At 43.5% G+C, this 18143-nt stretch overlaps 1 protein-coding gene across 1 annotated transcript; it reads right to left on the minus strand.

The window, feature by feature from the left end:
- Positions 1-2070: 2070 nt before the first annotated feature.
- On the minus strand, positions 2071-16918 carry MRPS25 (mitochondrial ribosomal protein S25; the record flags this gene model as incomplete). Its single annotated transcript, XM_079795179.1, has 4 exons — positions 16666-16918; positions 9710-9816; positions 2939-3026; positions 2071-2263 (listed from the first exon to the last, which is right to left on the minus strand). The coding sequence occupies exons 1-4, from the start codon at positions 16797-16799 to the stop codon at positions 2071-2073; spliced, it is 522 nt and encodes a 173-aa protein (XP_079651305.1). The 5' UTR covers positions 16800-16918.
- Between the last annotated feature and the right edge of the window lie 1225 nt (positions 16919-18143).

The raw sequence follows: 18143 nt of genomic DNA on the forward strand, positions 1-18143 counted from the left end.
CTCACAGACACAGAGCCAGGCCTCGGACCAGAGCAGACATATTCTTAGTTTCAGAAGTCATCTGACTCCTTTTACAGGTGACGATTCTGAGGTCCGAAGTCAAGATTCTTGGCAGAACCCCACTGGCAGCCAAATAGCTTTCAAAATGAAAAGGAAATTGGTCACTTCAGCAGAACAAGGTTGAAAACCATCTGGCGAACATTGGTTATGAAATAAAATTAAGAAACATTGGATCAATTATAAAATCCTCATAGCAATCTTCTCCAAAATTTCCTCCCATTTCTGTACATTTTAAAATCTTTTATCATTGTTGAAGTAGGAAATGGAAGACAACTATTTAAAGAGATAATGCCCCCTAGTGGTGTTTGTTTCCATGAATCATTATCTCCTGTTTATGAAATAGCCCATGAAAAACAGTAATGATGGTGCTTTCCCATCAGGCACTGGACATTTATTCTCTCTCTAAAGAAGGGTCACTAGCTTGGTTCAGGGCAGTCCTGGTTAGCTCCCTTTCTGGGCCCTGTGGACCATGGAGGGAAGGATACTTCCCTAAGGCCTTTTTTCTCACCAGCTGTGGAGACAAACCAAAAGGAACAAACTCTTAAAGGGCCTGGAGGCCCAGTAGAGTAGAAAGTCCAATCAGCTGGTTGTGAAGGCCATGCTGCAGTCAGCCACGTGGGATTGTTAGAAACACTGCAGGAATTGAAACTAGGAATTAGAATGGAGGATACATTTTTCTAGCCACCCTCCAAAATAGTGATGGGGAGAGGGCACCAAGATTTTAAATTTCAATTAAACAAAACGGAAGTAAACCTGTCAGTTACACATTAGACCCAAATTGACCATCCCTTCCCAATCCCTCCAAGGCTATCACCCTGAACACCGGTCTGGTACACAACAACAGTAAACCATAACTTGAGCATCAAATGTAAAAAGAGCCAGATTTCTCAATTTAATGGGATAATCTCCCAACATTCAAATAAAACACATTCTACCCTTGCCAGCTTGGCTCAGTGGAAGGAGTAACAGCTGTGTGCTGAAGGGTCCCGGGTTTGATTCTGGTCAAGGGCATGACCTGCGTTGCAGGCTGGATACCCGGTCAGTCGGGGAGCATGTGGGAGGCAACCAATCGATGTGTTTCTCTCACATAGATGTTTCTCTCTCTGCCTTCCCCCCCTCGCCCCCACTCTCTCAAAATCAATGGAAAAAATATACATCCTTGGGTGAGGATTAACAACAAAACACACATTCTAGTTCCATATTTCCCATAACTAACTTACCTCATGGAGTAATGCCCTTATTCCCATTTTACAGCAAGCGTTAGGCCTTGACCAAAGCTCCCATCGGAGAGGCACTCAGACCTTAAACCTGCTCTTTGAAGCCCACCTTCTTGCTGCATCCCACTGGTCAAAGTCTCCTGGTCTGTGTTTCCACCGGTCTGCAGTCCAGCTGGTCCTTTACTTTTGACTAAGTAAACCTATTCTTAAAGTGACCCTAGAGGGCTTTGGTGTCTCCTAAGGGCTAAAACCAGCAAAACTCAAGTGGCAGCAATATCCATGTCCTAAGGAGGAAAGGACTACTAGGCAGAACTACTAAGTAACACCTCACACCCTCTCCCAAGCTTTACCTCAAGAACTGAACAAGCAAGAAGGTAAACTGAGAGGCAGCTTCCACAGCCAGGCCCTCAGGAGGAAAAGGTCAGCTGGCTTTAGTTTAAAAGTGAGCACTGCACAAAGGCTTGCCTCGGGATTTCTGAAAGATGCCCCGAGAGCCTAAATGGAGGGAACATCCACACTGCCAGCCACAACTAGCTCCAACCAGCCTCAACTGAACTTTCAGAGTAGGGTCTGGAAGAGGAGTCAAAATCAGTGGAGACAAGGAAAAGGCCCCAAGACCAAGATGTCAACAGGCTGTGGCCCTACACCTTCCTGATCCCAAAGTCCTGTTCCCATGCAGACTGGATACACAATGCTGCTGGATGATTAAGGAGCATTTTATTTGCAGAGTCTCTGGGGACAGAACCAGGATCTCCCTGTGGCCAAGGTAACGCTAGCCCACAGGCCTGGGGCCTTAGTCCTGGGCACTGGCTTTCAGAGTTGCTTTGTACTTCCCTGTCATCTCCTTGGGTAAGGGCACCAGGGCCGGGCAGGGCACCTGCCCTTCCACCTCACAGATGCACTCCCGCAGGCAATACTTTCGAGGTCCAAAGTGGGCTGGATGAGAAAGCTGCTTTTTCTCCTGCTCTTCTTGCTTCAGGGTTTCCCTGCCAAAGAGCACAGACAGCAACAAGGTGTTTGCAACATTGCTCTGAGCCTCTGCGAAGCACAGAACTTCTCGGAGTGAGCTCCATCCTCAGCTGGGGAGACTTGGATCTCCTATGTCTCCTAACATGCTTCTCACTCCTCAAACCTATCCCTGCCCTCTCCACAGGGAAGGCCTTCAGTATGTGAGCAGTGTCAGGCCCAGGGGAGGAGGCACTTGGAAAGCACACTCACACTGGCCAGCACAGGAATAGCCCTCAGACAGCTGGGGCAGCCCCATTTCTGACAAGTGAGACAGTCAGAATAAAGGGGCCTGGAAATGCCTCCAGGTGCTACCCGGCTTCCCTCCCTTCCCTTCTTTCCTCCATGGAGAGCAAAGGGATGTGTCACAGGAGGCCCCAGGGTTGGTCACCCACTAACTCCAAACGGATATGTTACCGGCCACACAGGGCAAGTATTTTAGCTGCATCTCAGCTCCCACTGACAAGGAGGGATGGCTGACTTGCTGTTACACATTTGGTGAGCAGCCAAGTCAGATGGAATGGACTCTCCAGCCCACACTCTGGTCAGTGTCTGGCTCACAGAGAACCTGCCCTCTTGACACCCCATCCCTTTCCTCTCTCAAAATCTCTGGGCTAAGACCTTTGCTCCCCTCCAGGTCAACCCCAGCAACTCACTCATTCTTCCCCAGGATTTTTTTGATGTGCTCCATGATCTCTTTATTGCTCTTGGTCTCTACATCCACGAGAACCTGCTCACCAGTATCTGAAAACAAAGTAAAGGGGGTGTGGCTGAGAAATCAGAAGAGCGTTCCTCAGCCTCAAATGGTGATTGGCTGTTTGCTAGTGGAGAAATATTTTAACAATAAAGTAAATATATCTGTTTACATAACCCATAATATACTACCCTTTATTTTTCCATATTTCTTTAGACATGAGCAGACATAAATTTTAGGTATGTATAAAAGCATACTACTTTAATAGAAAAATTCCATGTTCATGGATAGAAAGATTCAATGTCATTAACATGGCAATCCTCCCCAAACTGGTCTATAGATTCAATGCAATCCCTACCAAAATCCCAGCAGGTGTTTGTGTAGAAACTGACAAATTGAGCCTAAAGTTCATGCAAAACAATTTTGCAAAGAAAATGGAGGAAGGACAGTCGTTTTCCAATTTCTAATTTACTATAAGCTACAGTAATCAAGTCAAAAACAGACTACAGAGTAATGGAACAGAATTGAGTCCAGAAATAAACCTTTATATTTATGGTCAATTGATTTTCAGCAAAGATGCCAAAACAATTCAGTGAGGAAAGGTAGTCCTTTAAACAAATGGTGCTGGGACAATTGGATAGCCACATGCAAATAAATGAATTTAGACTTTTACTCCCAACATTAAAAAAAGAAACAAAAAATTCAAAATGGACCAGGGACCTACAACTTTTTTAAAAATCTTTAGAACCTAGGCAAAAATATGACATCAAAAGCATGATTATAGAAAAAAACATAATACACTGAATTTAAAATCCAAAACTTGCAATAGACTGGGAGATAATGTACAAAATGTATATATCTGATAAGACTTGTATCTCAACTATGTAAAGAACTCAAGACAATCCAACTAAAAAATGGACAAAATATGTGAATAAACATTAACCAAAATTAGTCATTAGGAAAATGAGAAAATAAAAACAATGAGCTACTAAGAGTGCCTAAAATTTTTTTAAATGGACAATACCAAGTACTAGTAAGGATGCAGAGTAATGGAACCTTTCCTACATTACTAGTAAAAATGCAAAACATTACAGCCAATTGAGCCAATGAATTAAGACAAAAAAAGAAAAATATAAGGAAGAAATAAAACTGCATTTGCAGATGACAAGATTGTGTATGTAGAAAATTCTAAGAAATTTAGAAAATAAACTATAATGTGTTTATAAGCAAGGTTGCAAAACACATTCCATATACAAAAATCAATTAGCCCTAGCTGGTTTGGCGGCCCACAGACTCAAGGGTCTCAGGTTCAATTCTGGTCAAGTGCAAATACTGCCGTTGCAGGCTCGATCCTGAGCCCTGGTCAGGATTCGAGTGAGAGGCAACCAATCAATGTATCTCTCCCCCTCCCTTCCACTCTCTAAAAGTCAATGGAAAAATATCCCCAGGTGAGGATTAACAACAACAATAAAAATCAACTATACTAACCAAAAAACTGGAAAATGAAATACGGTATTTAAAAGTACCATTTACAATAGTCACAAAACATACTCAATATTGTTAAAATATCCATACTCCTCAAAATGAACTATAATGTAATTCCAATCAAAATCCCAACAAGCTTTTTTCCAGAAACTGGCCAAATTTTAAAGTTTACATGTAAATGCAAAGAACCTAGACTAGCCAAAGTAATTTGGGGAGTGGGGAGAAAAAGCACAAATTTGGATTTACACTACCTGATTTTAACACTTACAAAACTACAAAAACCAAGGTAGTGCGATCTGGGTACTGTACTAGTATAAGGACAGACAGAGATCAGTGAAAGGGGATGAGAGTTAAGAAATTGTTTAAATGGACAAAAGATACAATTATACTCTTTACAAAACAAATGTTTGAATAGCTAATAACAAAAAGTTATGAGAAAATGAAATTAAAATTTCAATTAAAACCCATTGGACTGGCTAAAATTCTTTTGTATATGGTAAAATACATGACATAAAAATTACCATTTTAACCATTCTAAAGTGTATAATTTGGTGGGTTTTGGTACATTCAGAAGTAAAACTATCACCATTATCTAGTTTCAGAACTTTCTCATTACCCCAAACTCTTTTGCCAATTAAGCAGTCATTTCCTATAACCAACACCACCCCAATCCCACCCCCTGGTAAACATTGTCTTGTCTCTATGGACTTGCCTGGTCTAACATTACATATAAGTGGAATCACAATTATGTGGCCTTTTGTGTCTGGCTTCTTTCACTTAGCATAATATTTTCAAGGTTCATCTGTATTGTAGCATGTGTCAGTACTTCATACCTTTTCATGGCTGACTATCTGGATACACAAGCATTTTATTTTTCCACTCATGGTTGACTGATTTTTGGCAAAGATGACAAGGAATTCAATAAGACAGTGGTTCTCAACCTTTCTAATGCTGCGACCCTTTAACACAGTTCCTCATGTTGTGGTGACCCCCAACCATAAAATTATTTTCGTTGCTACTTCATAACTGTAATTTTGCTACTGTTAATGAATCGTAATGTAAATATCTGTGTTTTCCGATGGTCTTGGGCAACCCTGCTAGCGGTTCTCAACCTGTGGGTCACGACCCACAGGTTGAGAACTGCTGCTGTAGAGCCTAAGACCATCGGAAAACACAGATTATTTACATTACAATTCATAACAGTAGCAAAATTACAGTTATGAAGTAGCAACGAAAATAATTTTATGGTTGGGGGTCACCACAACATGAGGAACTGTACTAAAGGGTTGCGGCATTAGAAAGGTTGAGAACCACTGCAATAAGGGAAAGGACATGTTCAACAAATGTGTTACAAAAGCTGAATATCATGAATCTAAAAAAATACAAGAACCTCAATCTCTATCCTCACTTAATACACAGAAAGTAGAAAATAACTTGAACTAGAGCACAGACCTAAATGTAAAATCGAAAACTAAAAAACTTTCTAAAGTAAATATGAGAATCTTGGGGAAGGCAGAGATTTCTTAGGACACAAAAAAGCACTAAACATAAAACAACTGATAGGCTGGAGTTTATAAAAATTAAAATGCATGCTCTTCAAAAGACACCATTAAGAGGAAAAGCAAGCAGACAGAAGAAAATGTTCATTATACATGTAACTGACAAAGGAATTGCATCCAGAATATATGAAGAACTTAATTTTTAAAAAACCAATTTTTTAAATGGACAAAAGATACAATTATACTCTTTACAAGACAAATATTTGAATAGCTAATTAGAACATGAAAAGTTACGAGAAAAATGCAAATTAAAATTTCAATTAAAACCCACTGGAATAGCTAAAATTTAAGACAATGTGGTGAGTAAAATAATAGCCCCCAAAGATGTCCCTGTTCTAATCCCTCAGAACCTGTGAATATGTCCCTTTATGTGGCAAAAGGGACACTGTGGATATGATTAAAATTAAGGACCTGGAGATGAGAGATTATGCTAACCTGTTGGACCAATTTAATCACATGGACCCTAAAATCAGAGAACCTCTCCGGCTGTAATCAGAGGTCCATGTGACTATGGAAGAATGGCCAGATATAAAACATTGCTGGCTTTGAAGATTGAGGAAGGGGCCATAACCAAGGAATGCGGGCAAACTCCAGAAGCTAGAAAAGGCATGGCCATAGATTCATTCCGAGAGCCTCCAGAAAGGAAGGCTCTGCTGACACCGTTTCAGTCTATATTAGCTTCTAACCCACAGAACTGTAAGAAGAAAGTTATAGCCCTGGCTGGTTTGGCTCAGTAGACAGAGTGTCAGCCTACAGACTGAAGGGTCCAGGTTTAATTCGGATCAAGGGCACATACCTCGGTTGCAGGCTCGATCCCCAGCCCTGATCGGGGCGTGTGTGGAGGCAACCAATCCATGTGTCTCTCACATCCATGTTTCTGTCTATCCCCCGCCCTTCCACTAAAAATCAATGGAAAGCTATCCTCAGGTGAAGATTAACAAAGACATTTGTGTTGTTTTAAATCACCAAGTTTGTGGTAAGTTGTTACAGCAGCCACAGGAAACTAACGCAGATAAACAACAGTTTGGGTGAGGACGTGGAACCATGACGCACATTTTGCTGCCTGGAGGTGAGGTGGCTCAATCACTTTGGAAACCTATTGGGCAGTTTCTAAGAACATTACACATCTATTCAGCATGAGGCACAGGCTCTGAAGAGCTGAGCGCCTGGGTCCGCAAAGACAACTTGTGTGAGAAGATACTGACAAGTACCTTATCTTAGCCCAAAACTGAAACAACCCTTCACAGCCAGAGAGGCCCACCACTCAAAGCTTCCTTCCAGGAGGCCCTCCTGCAAGGAGCAGCCAGCGGACAGCCCAGCTGCTGTTTTTGGAATCCACCAGAGCCACGCCCCGACTCTCCTTGGCGGAGGTCTAGGATCCAGCCATCTCTGCTCAAAGTGGAGCTACAACTTCCCATGGGGCCGGCCCAGACTTCCTAAGAGCCTCATCACCACCTTAGGTGCCTCCTGCCCAGACCGCCTTCCTTTTCCCTGTCCTCTTCGAGATGTCAGACCTGCTTTGTCATATGAAGATTTTCCCTGCCCACCCTCTTTTATCTCCAATAAATCTCATACTTCTGTCTTGGTATCTAACAAAAACTCAGGTGTTCATCAACAGGTAAATGGATAAACAAACTGTGGTATATTCCTATAATGGAATACTACTTAGCAATAAAAATGAATTAACTACTGATACATATAACATGGATAAGTCACAAAAACTTGAGTAAAAGCCAGACACAAAGTACACACTGTGAGATTCTATTTATATGAAGTTCAGAAACAAACAACAATAAACTATGGTGTAAGAAATCATAACAGTGGATGCCTCTGGTAGAATGGGGAATTAACTTGAAAGCAGCACTAGAGACCTTCCTGGAGCAGCGGTTGGCAAACCGCGGCTCGCGAGCCACATGCAGCTCTTTGGCCCCTTGAGCGTGGCTCTGCGTTAGAACCACTTCTTCAAAATAGACTCTCCCAGGCCGAAAACAGACTTCTGCGCATGGGCCACGAAGTTTCAATCGCACTGTACGTGCGTGCCCGCACGTGTTATTTTGTGGAAGAGCCACACTCAAGGGGCCAAAGAGCCGCATGCGGCTCTCGAGCCGCGATTTGCTGACCACTGTCCTGGAGTAATAGATATGTTCTTCAGCCCTGGTCAGAGTGGCTCAGTTGGATGGAGCATCGTCCTGTATACCAGAAGGTGCAGGTTCAATTCCTAGTCATAACATGCCCAGGTTTTGGGTTCGGTTCCCAGGAGGGAGCATACAGGAGGCAGCTGATCAATGATTCTCTTTCATCATTGATGTTTCTCTCTCTCCCTCTCCCTTCCTCTCTGAAATCAATAAAAACATATTTAAAGCGCTGGCTGGTTTGCTCGGTGTTTAAAGCATCGGCCCACAGACTGAAGGGTCGTGGGTTGGATTCTGGTCAAGGGCATGTTACCTTGGTTGCAGGCTCGATCCCATGAACCAGTCCTGGAATGTCCAGGAAGCAACCAACCAATGTCTCTCTCTCACATCGATGTTGCTCTCTGTCTCTCCCCCTCCATTCCACTCTAAAAAATATCCTCGGGTGAGGATTAACAATAACAACAAGTACATATATTTTTTTTAATCAATAAAAATAAAATAAATATTCATCTTCATTGGGAAAGTGGTGACATAAACACAACTGTCGGAACTCATCAATCTATACACATTAAACCTATGCATTTATTATGAGTAAATTATACCTCAATAAAGTTAATTTTTTTAATGCAAACACAAAATATATACACAAAATTGTCATACCACCCCCACTCTCTTCACCCACTTACCTTGCTCTATTTTTTTTTTCATAGCATTTACCTTCTAGCATACTGTCTTGTTAAGTTTCTTGTTCTGTCTCCTCCTGCTAGAGTATTATCTCTACAAGGGCAGAGATCTTTGTATGGCTCCCTGACACCCAAGTACCTAGAACAGTAACTGGGTGCCTAGCATATTTGCTAAATAGTCTGGCCATTTTGGGCCAGAAATAAAATGGAAGAACATTATTTTGTTTCCCAAAGCATTTCCCAGCCTATACTTCATTTGATTCTCTTAACCGTGTAAGGCAGATAGATGTTTTGCGTTTACTTGGGAAATAAAGCAATGGGAATGTTTCTTGCTCAGGGTCAGAATGACTGAGAGCTGGACCAAAATATCTGGTCTTCTGACTTCTGGGTACTAAGCCATATTTAACTGAATAAAGTTCACTTGGTCCCAAGTGGACACACACAGACATATACTTTTCAAGAGAATGTGGCCAGCCTAAGAGGGGCTTTGGGAGATGGGGGAGGGCCAATCGAAGCATGCAGGGAAGGTTTCCTGGGAGACGTGGTGCCCAAGATGAGTCTTAAAGGATTTTTTTTTAATTAAATAAGCCAAGAAAGTAGAAAGGGGATTTCATCAGAGGCATAAACCAAGGTGTGGCAAGGGAATTTTGAAAAATTAGTCTGTGTGGTGTGAGGCATATGAAGGCAACAGGAGACGAGTCTAGAGAAGGAGAGGGAAGAGGCATCCAGATCTCAATGACCATTGAAGTCCAGGTGACAGCAGCAATGTTAGTTCACAAGAGCTTGTACCTCAGATCACCTGACGGCTATGAAAGGACGGACGGATGGGAGGAAAGACAGTCCTGGAGCACAGCAGAGAGGCCCCCTTACTCACCTAAATAGAATCGAAGGAAGGGTGATGGTGTCATGTTCTTAAACATCATGATCTGCACCCAAGGGTTTTTGTATTGGATTTGAGGTATGTTGAAAAACACAAATTTCCTGCAAAGGAGACAAAATTAAGCCCATGAAACAGTAGTTTTTAACCTTAAATTTTGCAAGGAAAAAGGTCCAGAACTTTCATCATATTCTCAGAGGACCCTGCCCCCCAAAAAAGGCTGAGAAAAGCAGCTTTCAGGAATGTTAGTGTGTTCTCTGAGTGTGGGTGTTCAGACTCCTGGTTTGCCATCTGAGGGAAAAGAAATCTATATCCCTACCTCACACTGCACACAAAACTAAAACTCACCAAAGTAGAAGTATAAATGTAAAAATGGGACTATGAATATATTTGATCTTTATTTAAATGATGGTTACACGGGTGTGTTCATATGTAGAATTCATCTAATATACTTCATGTAGATTATACCAAAATTTAAAAACATACAATAACAAACATGGGGAATATTTTTATAATCTAGAAATGGAAAAACCTTTCAACTTAAAAGATTTAAAATGTAAGTGTAACTACATTAAAACTTATGAGGTCCTGGCCAGGTAGCTCAGTTGGTTAGAGCATCATCCCGATACACCAAGGTTGCAGGTTGATCCTCGGTCAAGGCACATACAAGAATCAACCAATGAATACATAAACAAATGGAACAACAAATCTCAATCTCTCTTCCTCTCTCACTCCCTCTCTCTCCCTGCCAGTCTGTCCCTAAAAAAATCAAATAAAAACTTTCACATGGCAAAATTTACCACAAACAAAATCAACATTCACCAAACCAAAGGAAAAATATTAGTAAAACATAAAACAAAAGGCTAATTCCCTTGTGATAGAGTTTTACCCATCATCAGTTAAGATTTACAGTTCAACAAGAACAAAAGGCATAAGCCACAAATAGGCAGATAGCCAAAAAAACTATCATCATGTGAAGGGATTCTCAATATCTTTCTAATAGTTATATAGATTAAAATATAATTGTATTCACCTCTTACATTGCTAAAGATTTTTTTGGAAGTTATAGAAGTTCCTTGGCTGGGTAGCTCAGTTAGTTAAAGCGTCATCCCATATGCCAAACGGTTGCAGGTTGGATTCCCATTGGGGCACATACCTAGGTTTCGGGTTCAATCCCCAGTTGGGGTACATACTGGGGTAGCCAATCAATGTTTCTCTCTCACATCAATGTTTCTCTCTCTCCCTTCCTCTCACTCTAAATCAATAAATCATACCCTCAGGTGAAGGCTGAAAGAAATTAAAAGTTACAGAAGTGAGGAAACATTTCCTGAAGAGTATAAATTGGTTTAACCTCTTTAGAGGTCAGTTTGGAACTAGCAAAATTTTAAAAGCATAGATCTTGACTCAATTCCACTTCTGCTTTTAGATATGTTCACATTTGAATGTAGGGGTTTACTACAGAATTAGTTACAGCAGAGGAACAGAAAAAACTTAAATGCCCCTCCACAGAGGTCTGATTAAATCATTACAATACAACTGTGTCTGGATCCCTCTCCACCGACTCTCCGTATCGAATGGCTACCCTACGTGGGCTATGGAAACAGGATTCCGCCCTCTGGATTCTGTTGCATTCAGCCAACAGGGAGCACTGGCAAGACTGGAAGGAGGGAGTCAGTCAAGGTGCTTATCTCCCTAGCTTGTTCCCTGGCTGAGTCCCGGGCAAGGCAGCCCTCTCTGATTTCCCTTCACTTCTGCTAGCCTAGACCTGGAGGCTTGCACTGTTCCCTGTGGTTTTTTTACCCACTCCTCCCCACACCTTTGTAAGTAGTCCCTTAATTAAAGGCTCCCCAAATAACTGAATTTACTTATTTACTTTTTATTGACTTTAGAGAGGGAGGGAGGTAGGGAGAGGTAGAGAGGGATAGATGTGAGAGAGATACATCCATCAGTTACATCCTCGACTGGAGATCGAACCCGCAACCTAGGTATATGCCCTGACAGGGAGTCTAACCCACAACCTTCCAGTGCATGGGACACTGCTCCAACCAACTGAACCACACCAGCAAGGGACCAAATGATCTGAATTTAAATGCACCCTTCGCACCCTGCCCCATACACCAGACAGAAAGATGTGGGTGGTACACAGGACAGAAGGACCATCACGCAACCACCATTTTCTAGCTGTATGACCAGGGTAAGTTAGTGCTCTGAGCTTCAATGTTCATGCCAAAGAGATGACAACGTAAGACAAGCAGTCCAGACTGCAGCTTGAAGTCTATTTTCAAGAAGATAAAATTGACAGAATCAACAGAAAGCCTGAGTGTGTGACCGTTTAATTGGAGACTTCCATAATTGGGGCAAAATCTGAATTGAAACAAAAGAAAAACAATTACAATTATTAATTCCAGGGAAAACAAAAATCTTTGCAAAAACAAAAAGGAAAAATAATCCCATACTCTATTTGGCTCAATTGTATACAGTGTTTACAAAATCATATTAATTTAAACGTTGAATATTCTATCCAAAATTCTGAAATGACTATTTTGGGAAGGTTGGGGAGTGGGAGGGCGGAGCAGTATACGTGTGTTGAGGGTAGGGAGTGGCAATGGTAGTGAAAGAACTAAGCCCTCATATTCCATAGTGACAAGGTACTAGATCATGTCTAAAGCCAAGAACGTGAGAAGTAGCTCTCGAAGTTCTTTAACTACATGGAGGTAAAACTAATCGTTCAAGTGTGAAAGTTGCTGCTTCTAGGGGAGGAAGTGGAAATAGGGTGCCACTTAGAAGCCTTGTAGACCAGGAGGGCACACAGGGCTAGAAGCTCAAAGACTGAATTTACCTTCCTAGGCCTAACCTCAATTCCAGCCCCACAGCAGAGAATCCCAACATCACAAATAAACCAAGACATATATCCTTGTAGGAATTTTTCACACCCTAAACGACTAGGACAAAGATTCAACAGGGTCATTAAATGGTTCTTGCTGAAGCATGGGCAGAAACTTCCTAACGGTAGGCAACTTTTAGCAGAGCACCTGGTGTATGTGCCACTTTACTAGGCACTTTATTCTCAAATCCCCACAGACAGGGTTTTACAACTGAGGTCAGAAAAATTAAGTGAACTGCCCTAGGTCAACAACTAGTAAGTGAAAGAATCAGGGCTGTGATTAGCATCTGGACGTCCTCCACGCTGTTCTGTCACTATCAAGTCAGCCAATCTACCTAAATCCTAAGGCTCAGGGCTAACACAGAACTCAATAAATACTAACAGCTGTTACTTCTCTTACTGCATCTTAAAAGCAAGAACACCTGGCACAGATGAGTAGGGACTTAGCCCTCATTGAACAAACCAGTTCCCCACACACCCAGCAGACAGCCCAAGACTATGGCTACCCCGGGGGCTGTAGTGCTGGCCACAAGCACTTGGAATGAAGGGACAGTTGAAATGCTGAGGTCACACCAACAAGCAAAGAAAGTGCAAGTGGGGCTAGAAAGTGCAGGTCAGGCAGGTTCAAACCCAAGGGCGCAAAATTACAAAAAGGGCAGAGGTGGGAAAGGCAAGCCCTTACCACTAGGAACAAGACACACACATGGTTGTTTGTATCCTATTTACCTAGAACAGTGGTCGGCAAACTCATTAGTCAACAGAGCCAAATATCAACAGTACAACGATTGAAATTTCTTTTGAGAGCCAAATTTTTTAAACTTAAACTTCTTCTAACGCCACTTCTTCAAAATAGACTCGCCCAGGCCGTGGTATTTTGTGGAAGAGCCACACTCAAGGGGCCAAAGAGCCGCATGTGGCTCACGAGCCGCAGTTTGCCGACCACGGACCTAGAGGGTATTAAAATACTTGAGCAGGTGAGAATAGGACTTGCAGACTTATTTTGATTGGCTGGCCTTTTAAACACCAGAGGTTTACATATGAATCTGAACATCTGGCTTACTGACAAATCTGAAATTCTCCCCGGAGCAGACATAGCTAAGATGTAGCCAAGCAGTGAATGCTCCTTGAGACAGGGCACATTTTTCCAGCTCACACAGGCCCATTCAGCTTGCTTCCCTCCTGTCTGGTACCTGTCTGGCCTCTGCCTTGTGGTTCCTGGTATGGATGTGTGCACAGAGGGTTATGAAGGTGCCTAGTCACCGCCAAGACCAACCCTTCCAGGAAGCCTTCATCCCAGGTGATCCCATGTAAGCAGGTCCCAGTTCTTGGGTCCATCTGTGGAGAGCAAACGGCTAAGAGGTAGCTTATGGCTATCCTGGAAGCCCTGCAGCGAAGGCCCCACTACGTGGGGGACTGCCCTTCGGAGGGAGTTGCTCTCATGTCCCATTCTGATTCCACACAGAATGGGCACAGAATGGGACACAGCAAAGTTTCTGCAGGACAGGACTTTTTTCTTATCACTGTTGAATTCCCAGCACACAGCACAGGGCAGGGCCTACCATTCAACAGGCACTCAATACATTTATACTTAATACCAGAAAAGCCCATAAGGGGTTAATATCCAAAATATATAAAGTACTCATACAACTCAACAAAAGGAAGAAGAGAAACAATCCAATTAAAAAATAGGCAGAAGACCTGAATAGACATTTCTCCAAAGAGGACATACAAATAGCCAAGAGACATATGAAAAGACGCTCAAAGTCACTAATCATCAGAGAAATGCAAATTAAATCCACAATGAGATATCACCTCACACCTGTCAGAATGGCTATCAACAAGTGCTGGCGAGGATGTGGAGAAAGGGGAACCTAGTACACTGCTGGTGGGAATGTAGACTGGTGCAGCCACTGTGGAAAACAGTATAATGTTTCCTCAAAAAAATTAAAAATGGAACTTCCATTTGACCCAATGATTCTACTTCTGGGAATCTACATATATAAAAGGTTAATATGCTAAGTGTCCGACTGTCCGACTGGTTGCTATGATGCTCACTGACCACCAGGGGGCAGACTCTCAACGCAGGAGCTGTGGAGCTGCAGTGACTTGGCAGCAGCGTTTCTCGAGTGACGCACTCTGAAACCAGAGGGGAGGGAGCCCGATTCCTCGTGGGGCCGCGCCATTCCACCTTCTGCCATGGGTTATGTTGTTGCTGGGACACTGTTGGCCTGATCTGGTTTATTGCACATTTGTGTTTGCATTCCACACCTTGTACAACAGCAACTTTGCAGAGTGCCCTCTCGCACTCCGGGACCCCTCGGGGGATGCCGGAGAGCCGGTTTCAGCCTGATCCCCGCAGGCCAAGCCGAGGGAGCCCACCTGCTGGAGGGACCCCACTCACTCTGCAGATGCCGAGAAGGAACTGCGGGAGGTTGGCTCCAGGGCGTGTCCAGCCCATCCTGCCCAGTCCCACCCTGCCAGCCATCTTCTAATTAATTTCCTTTCAATGTGCACAAATCCTTGCACCAGATCACTAGTATATCCTAAATAACCCCAAAACACCACTCACAAAGAATATATGCACCCCTATGTTCACAACAATGTTATTCACAATAGCTAAGATTTGGAAACAGCCCAAGTGCCCATCAGTAGATGAATGGATAAAAAAGCTGTAGGACATTTACATTATGGAATACTATGCAGCTGTTAAAAAACGAGGAATATCTTACCCTTTGGGACAGCATGGATGGACCTAGAAAATATTATGCTAAGTGAAATAAGCCAAACTGAAAAGACAACTATCACATGATCTCACTTATTTATGGAATCTCATGAACGAAATGAATTGACCAACAAAATAAGACCCGAAGCATGGAGGCATGGAACACACTGACATACCTCAATGTGGGATTGGGGGATGAGAAGAAATAAACCAAAGAACTTATATACTTACTTGAGGCCAGGTGCACGAAATTTGTGCACAGGTAGGGTCTCTAGGCCTGGCCGGCGATCAGGGCCAGCCCCTGGTGGTCAGCACACCTCATAGCAAGCAATCAAACTCCCAAGGGGACACTTTGCATATTAGCCTTTTATATAGAGAGAAGATATGCATAGCCCATGGACATAGGCAACAGGGTGGTGAAGACCTAGAGGGGTGGGTTGGGGCTGGGAGGGATATCTGTAATACTATCAACAATAAAAAAACATGTATTTTAAAAAGTTAATTAAAATATTTTAAAAAAAGAAAACCAGAAATGCCCAAATCATGGCTGTTGCCTCAAAGTTTAATTCAAATGTTTCACTTGCAAGCTTCCATTCCATGACTCCCTCAACTCCAGGCGGAAAACCATTAAGGAGTTTGCGAGGGGGGAGGGGCGCTGACACTACACAGCTGACCACTTAATTATAACGGAGAGGAATGGGGAGGGGGGGCACTTTCAGAGCCATCACTCACAAGCTACAGCTGTGATACTCTGGACAAGCAGTTACCCACCCTCTCTGTGCATTTCCTGGGGACGACAATGGGGTTTCCGTACAGACCAAATGAGGAGAAGACACCAGCAGCATTCAGAACCGTGCGGCACATATAAGAACTCAATAAATGCCAGCAGCTGTTACTCCTCTCGCTTAATCCCCACATCGGCCCTGGAGCATGAGTATCATCCCCGTTTGGGACACTGAGGAGCAACTCGCCCAAAGCCGCAGCAGGTGGGAAAGGGACCAGAACAAGGTCCGTCGCCCCTGGGCTGGGCTCCATCAGACGGCTGCCCCCCGCCCACCACCACCACCACCACCACCACCACTGAGGGTCCTGGAGTCCCAGGTGGTTGTGGAGGCTGTGGCCTCCCCAGGTTACCCGGGAGGAAGGTGGGAGGGAGGCCTGGTCCTCCACTCCCCCACCTCGGCAGGCACGGCGTGGCCAAGCTGCTCCAGCCTCCAATTCTGTAACATGGAGGCAACAGCACCAACCTCGGGGGGCCAGTCCCAGAATTAAGCGCTGTCCCGGGTCTCCACGTTACTAGCCCGTTGTTACAACCACCGGGGACGCCCTCACAAGGCTTGGACTGACCTGGCGCCTTCGCCCAGCTTCCCGTGCGTGTTGTAATTCACCGTCATGACCTTCACCGTGTCCTTGAACACCACGTCCCCCTGGCCCAGGTACTGCAGGGTGCGGCGAATCGGGAAGCGGCCTTTCATGGGCATGGCTGCGGTGGTCGAGCCGCGAAGCAGGCGGCGAGGAGTGACCAGAGCAGCAGGCGCCGCCGCGGGCGGACCGTCCACCGCAGCTCCTCCGCGCAGTTTCCACTTCCCGCGCAGACTCACAGGAACTCCTCCCGGCGGCCAACGCGGGTGCCGAAAGGCAGCCTGGAACTTGTAGTCCTGGGCTGTCGGGGATTTGAGTCGGGGTTGGGGGTGGGAGCACGTACAGATTCGCTTTAGAGCACCATCCTCCTGAAACGTTTCGTTTTTCTATGTAATCGCCTTCTCCCCCACAAGGAAAAATATTTTTAGGATCAAATTCAATCATTCACACAACAAAGTTACAGCAGAAAATAAATCAGGAAAGCTAAGTTCCGATACCAAATCGAGGAATAACTTTCTATTCAACCTCAAGTCAGTTGTCTTTCTCTCAGCTTCTCCAATTTCAAAATGAAGGGTTCGAACTGTGCAATATCTAACATTGACTTAAAATAACTGATTTGCAAAAGAAAAAGAAAACTTTGGGTATACCCCTTCCAGATTTAACCACTTAACAGCTCTGGACCTCAATATTTTTCATAAGCCAAACGTGGATGACATGCAATTCTGAAGTACTGCTGTTATTGATCTGAGAACATTATTTCTCCTTCACTTTTAAAGGATAATTTTGCCAGATATAGGACTCTAGGTTCATGGGGGGGGGGGGGGGGGGGTTCAATGCTTTAAATTTTTCACTCCACTGTCTTCTTGCATAGTTTCTGACCAGTAGTCAGCTGTAATTTTTATGTTTCTTTATAGGCAAAATCATTTTTTCTTCTAGCTTCTTTCAAGATTTTCTCTGTCTTTGGTTTTTGCAGTTTGAATAAGATACACTTAGGTGTAGCTTTTTGGCATTTATGCTGCCTAGTATTCTATGAACTTCCTGGATCTGTGGTTACTGGTGACTGTCATTAATTTTGGAAAGTTCTTAGCTATTATTGTTTGAAATATTTCTTCTTCATTCCCTCTTTTTTTCTCTCCTCTGGTATCCCAATTTTACATCTTTTGAAGTTTTCCCAGAGTTCTTGGATTTTTTTTTTTTTCTTTTGCACTTCAGTAGGGAAGTTTCTGTTGACCTATCTTCAAGCTCACTGGTTCTTTCCTCAGCTGTGTCCAGTTTACTGATGAGCCCATCAGAGGCATTCTTTGTTGTTTTTTTCTTTGTGTTCCCCGCCCCCCCCCCCCCCCGCAGCATTTCCTTTTGACTATTTCTTAGAGTTTTCGTATCTCTGCTTACATTACCCATCAATTTTTGCATATTATTTACTTTTACCATTAGACTCCTTAACATAATGTTAAATTCCCTGA

The sequence above is a fragment of the Cnephaeus nilssonii genome (genome assembly GCF_951640355.1).
Source record: "Cnephaeus nilssonii genome assembly, chromosome: 17".
Lineage (NCBI taxonomy): Eukaryota > Metazoa > Chordata > Mammalia > Chiroptera > Vespertilionidae > Cnephaeus > Cnephaeus nilssonii.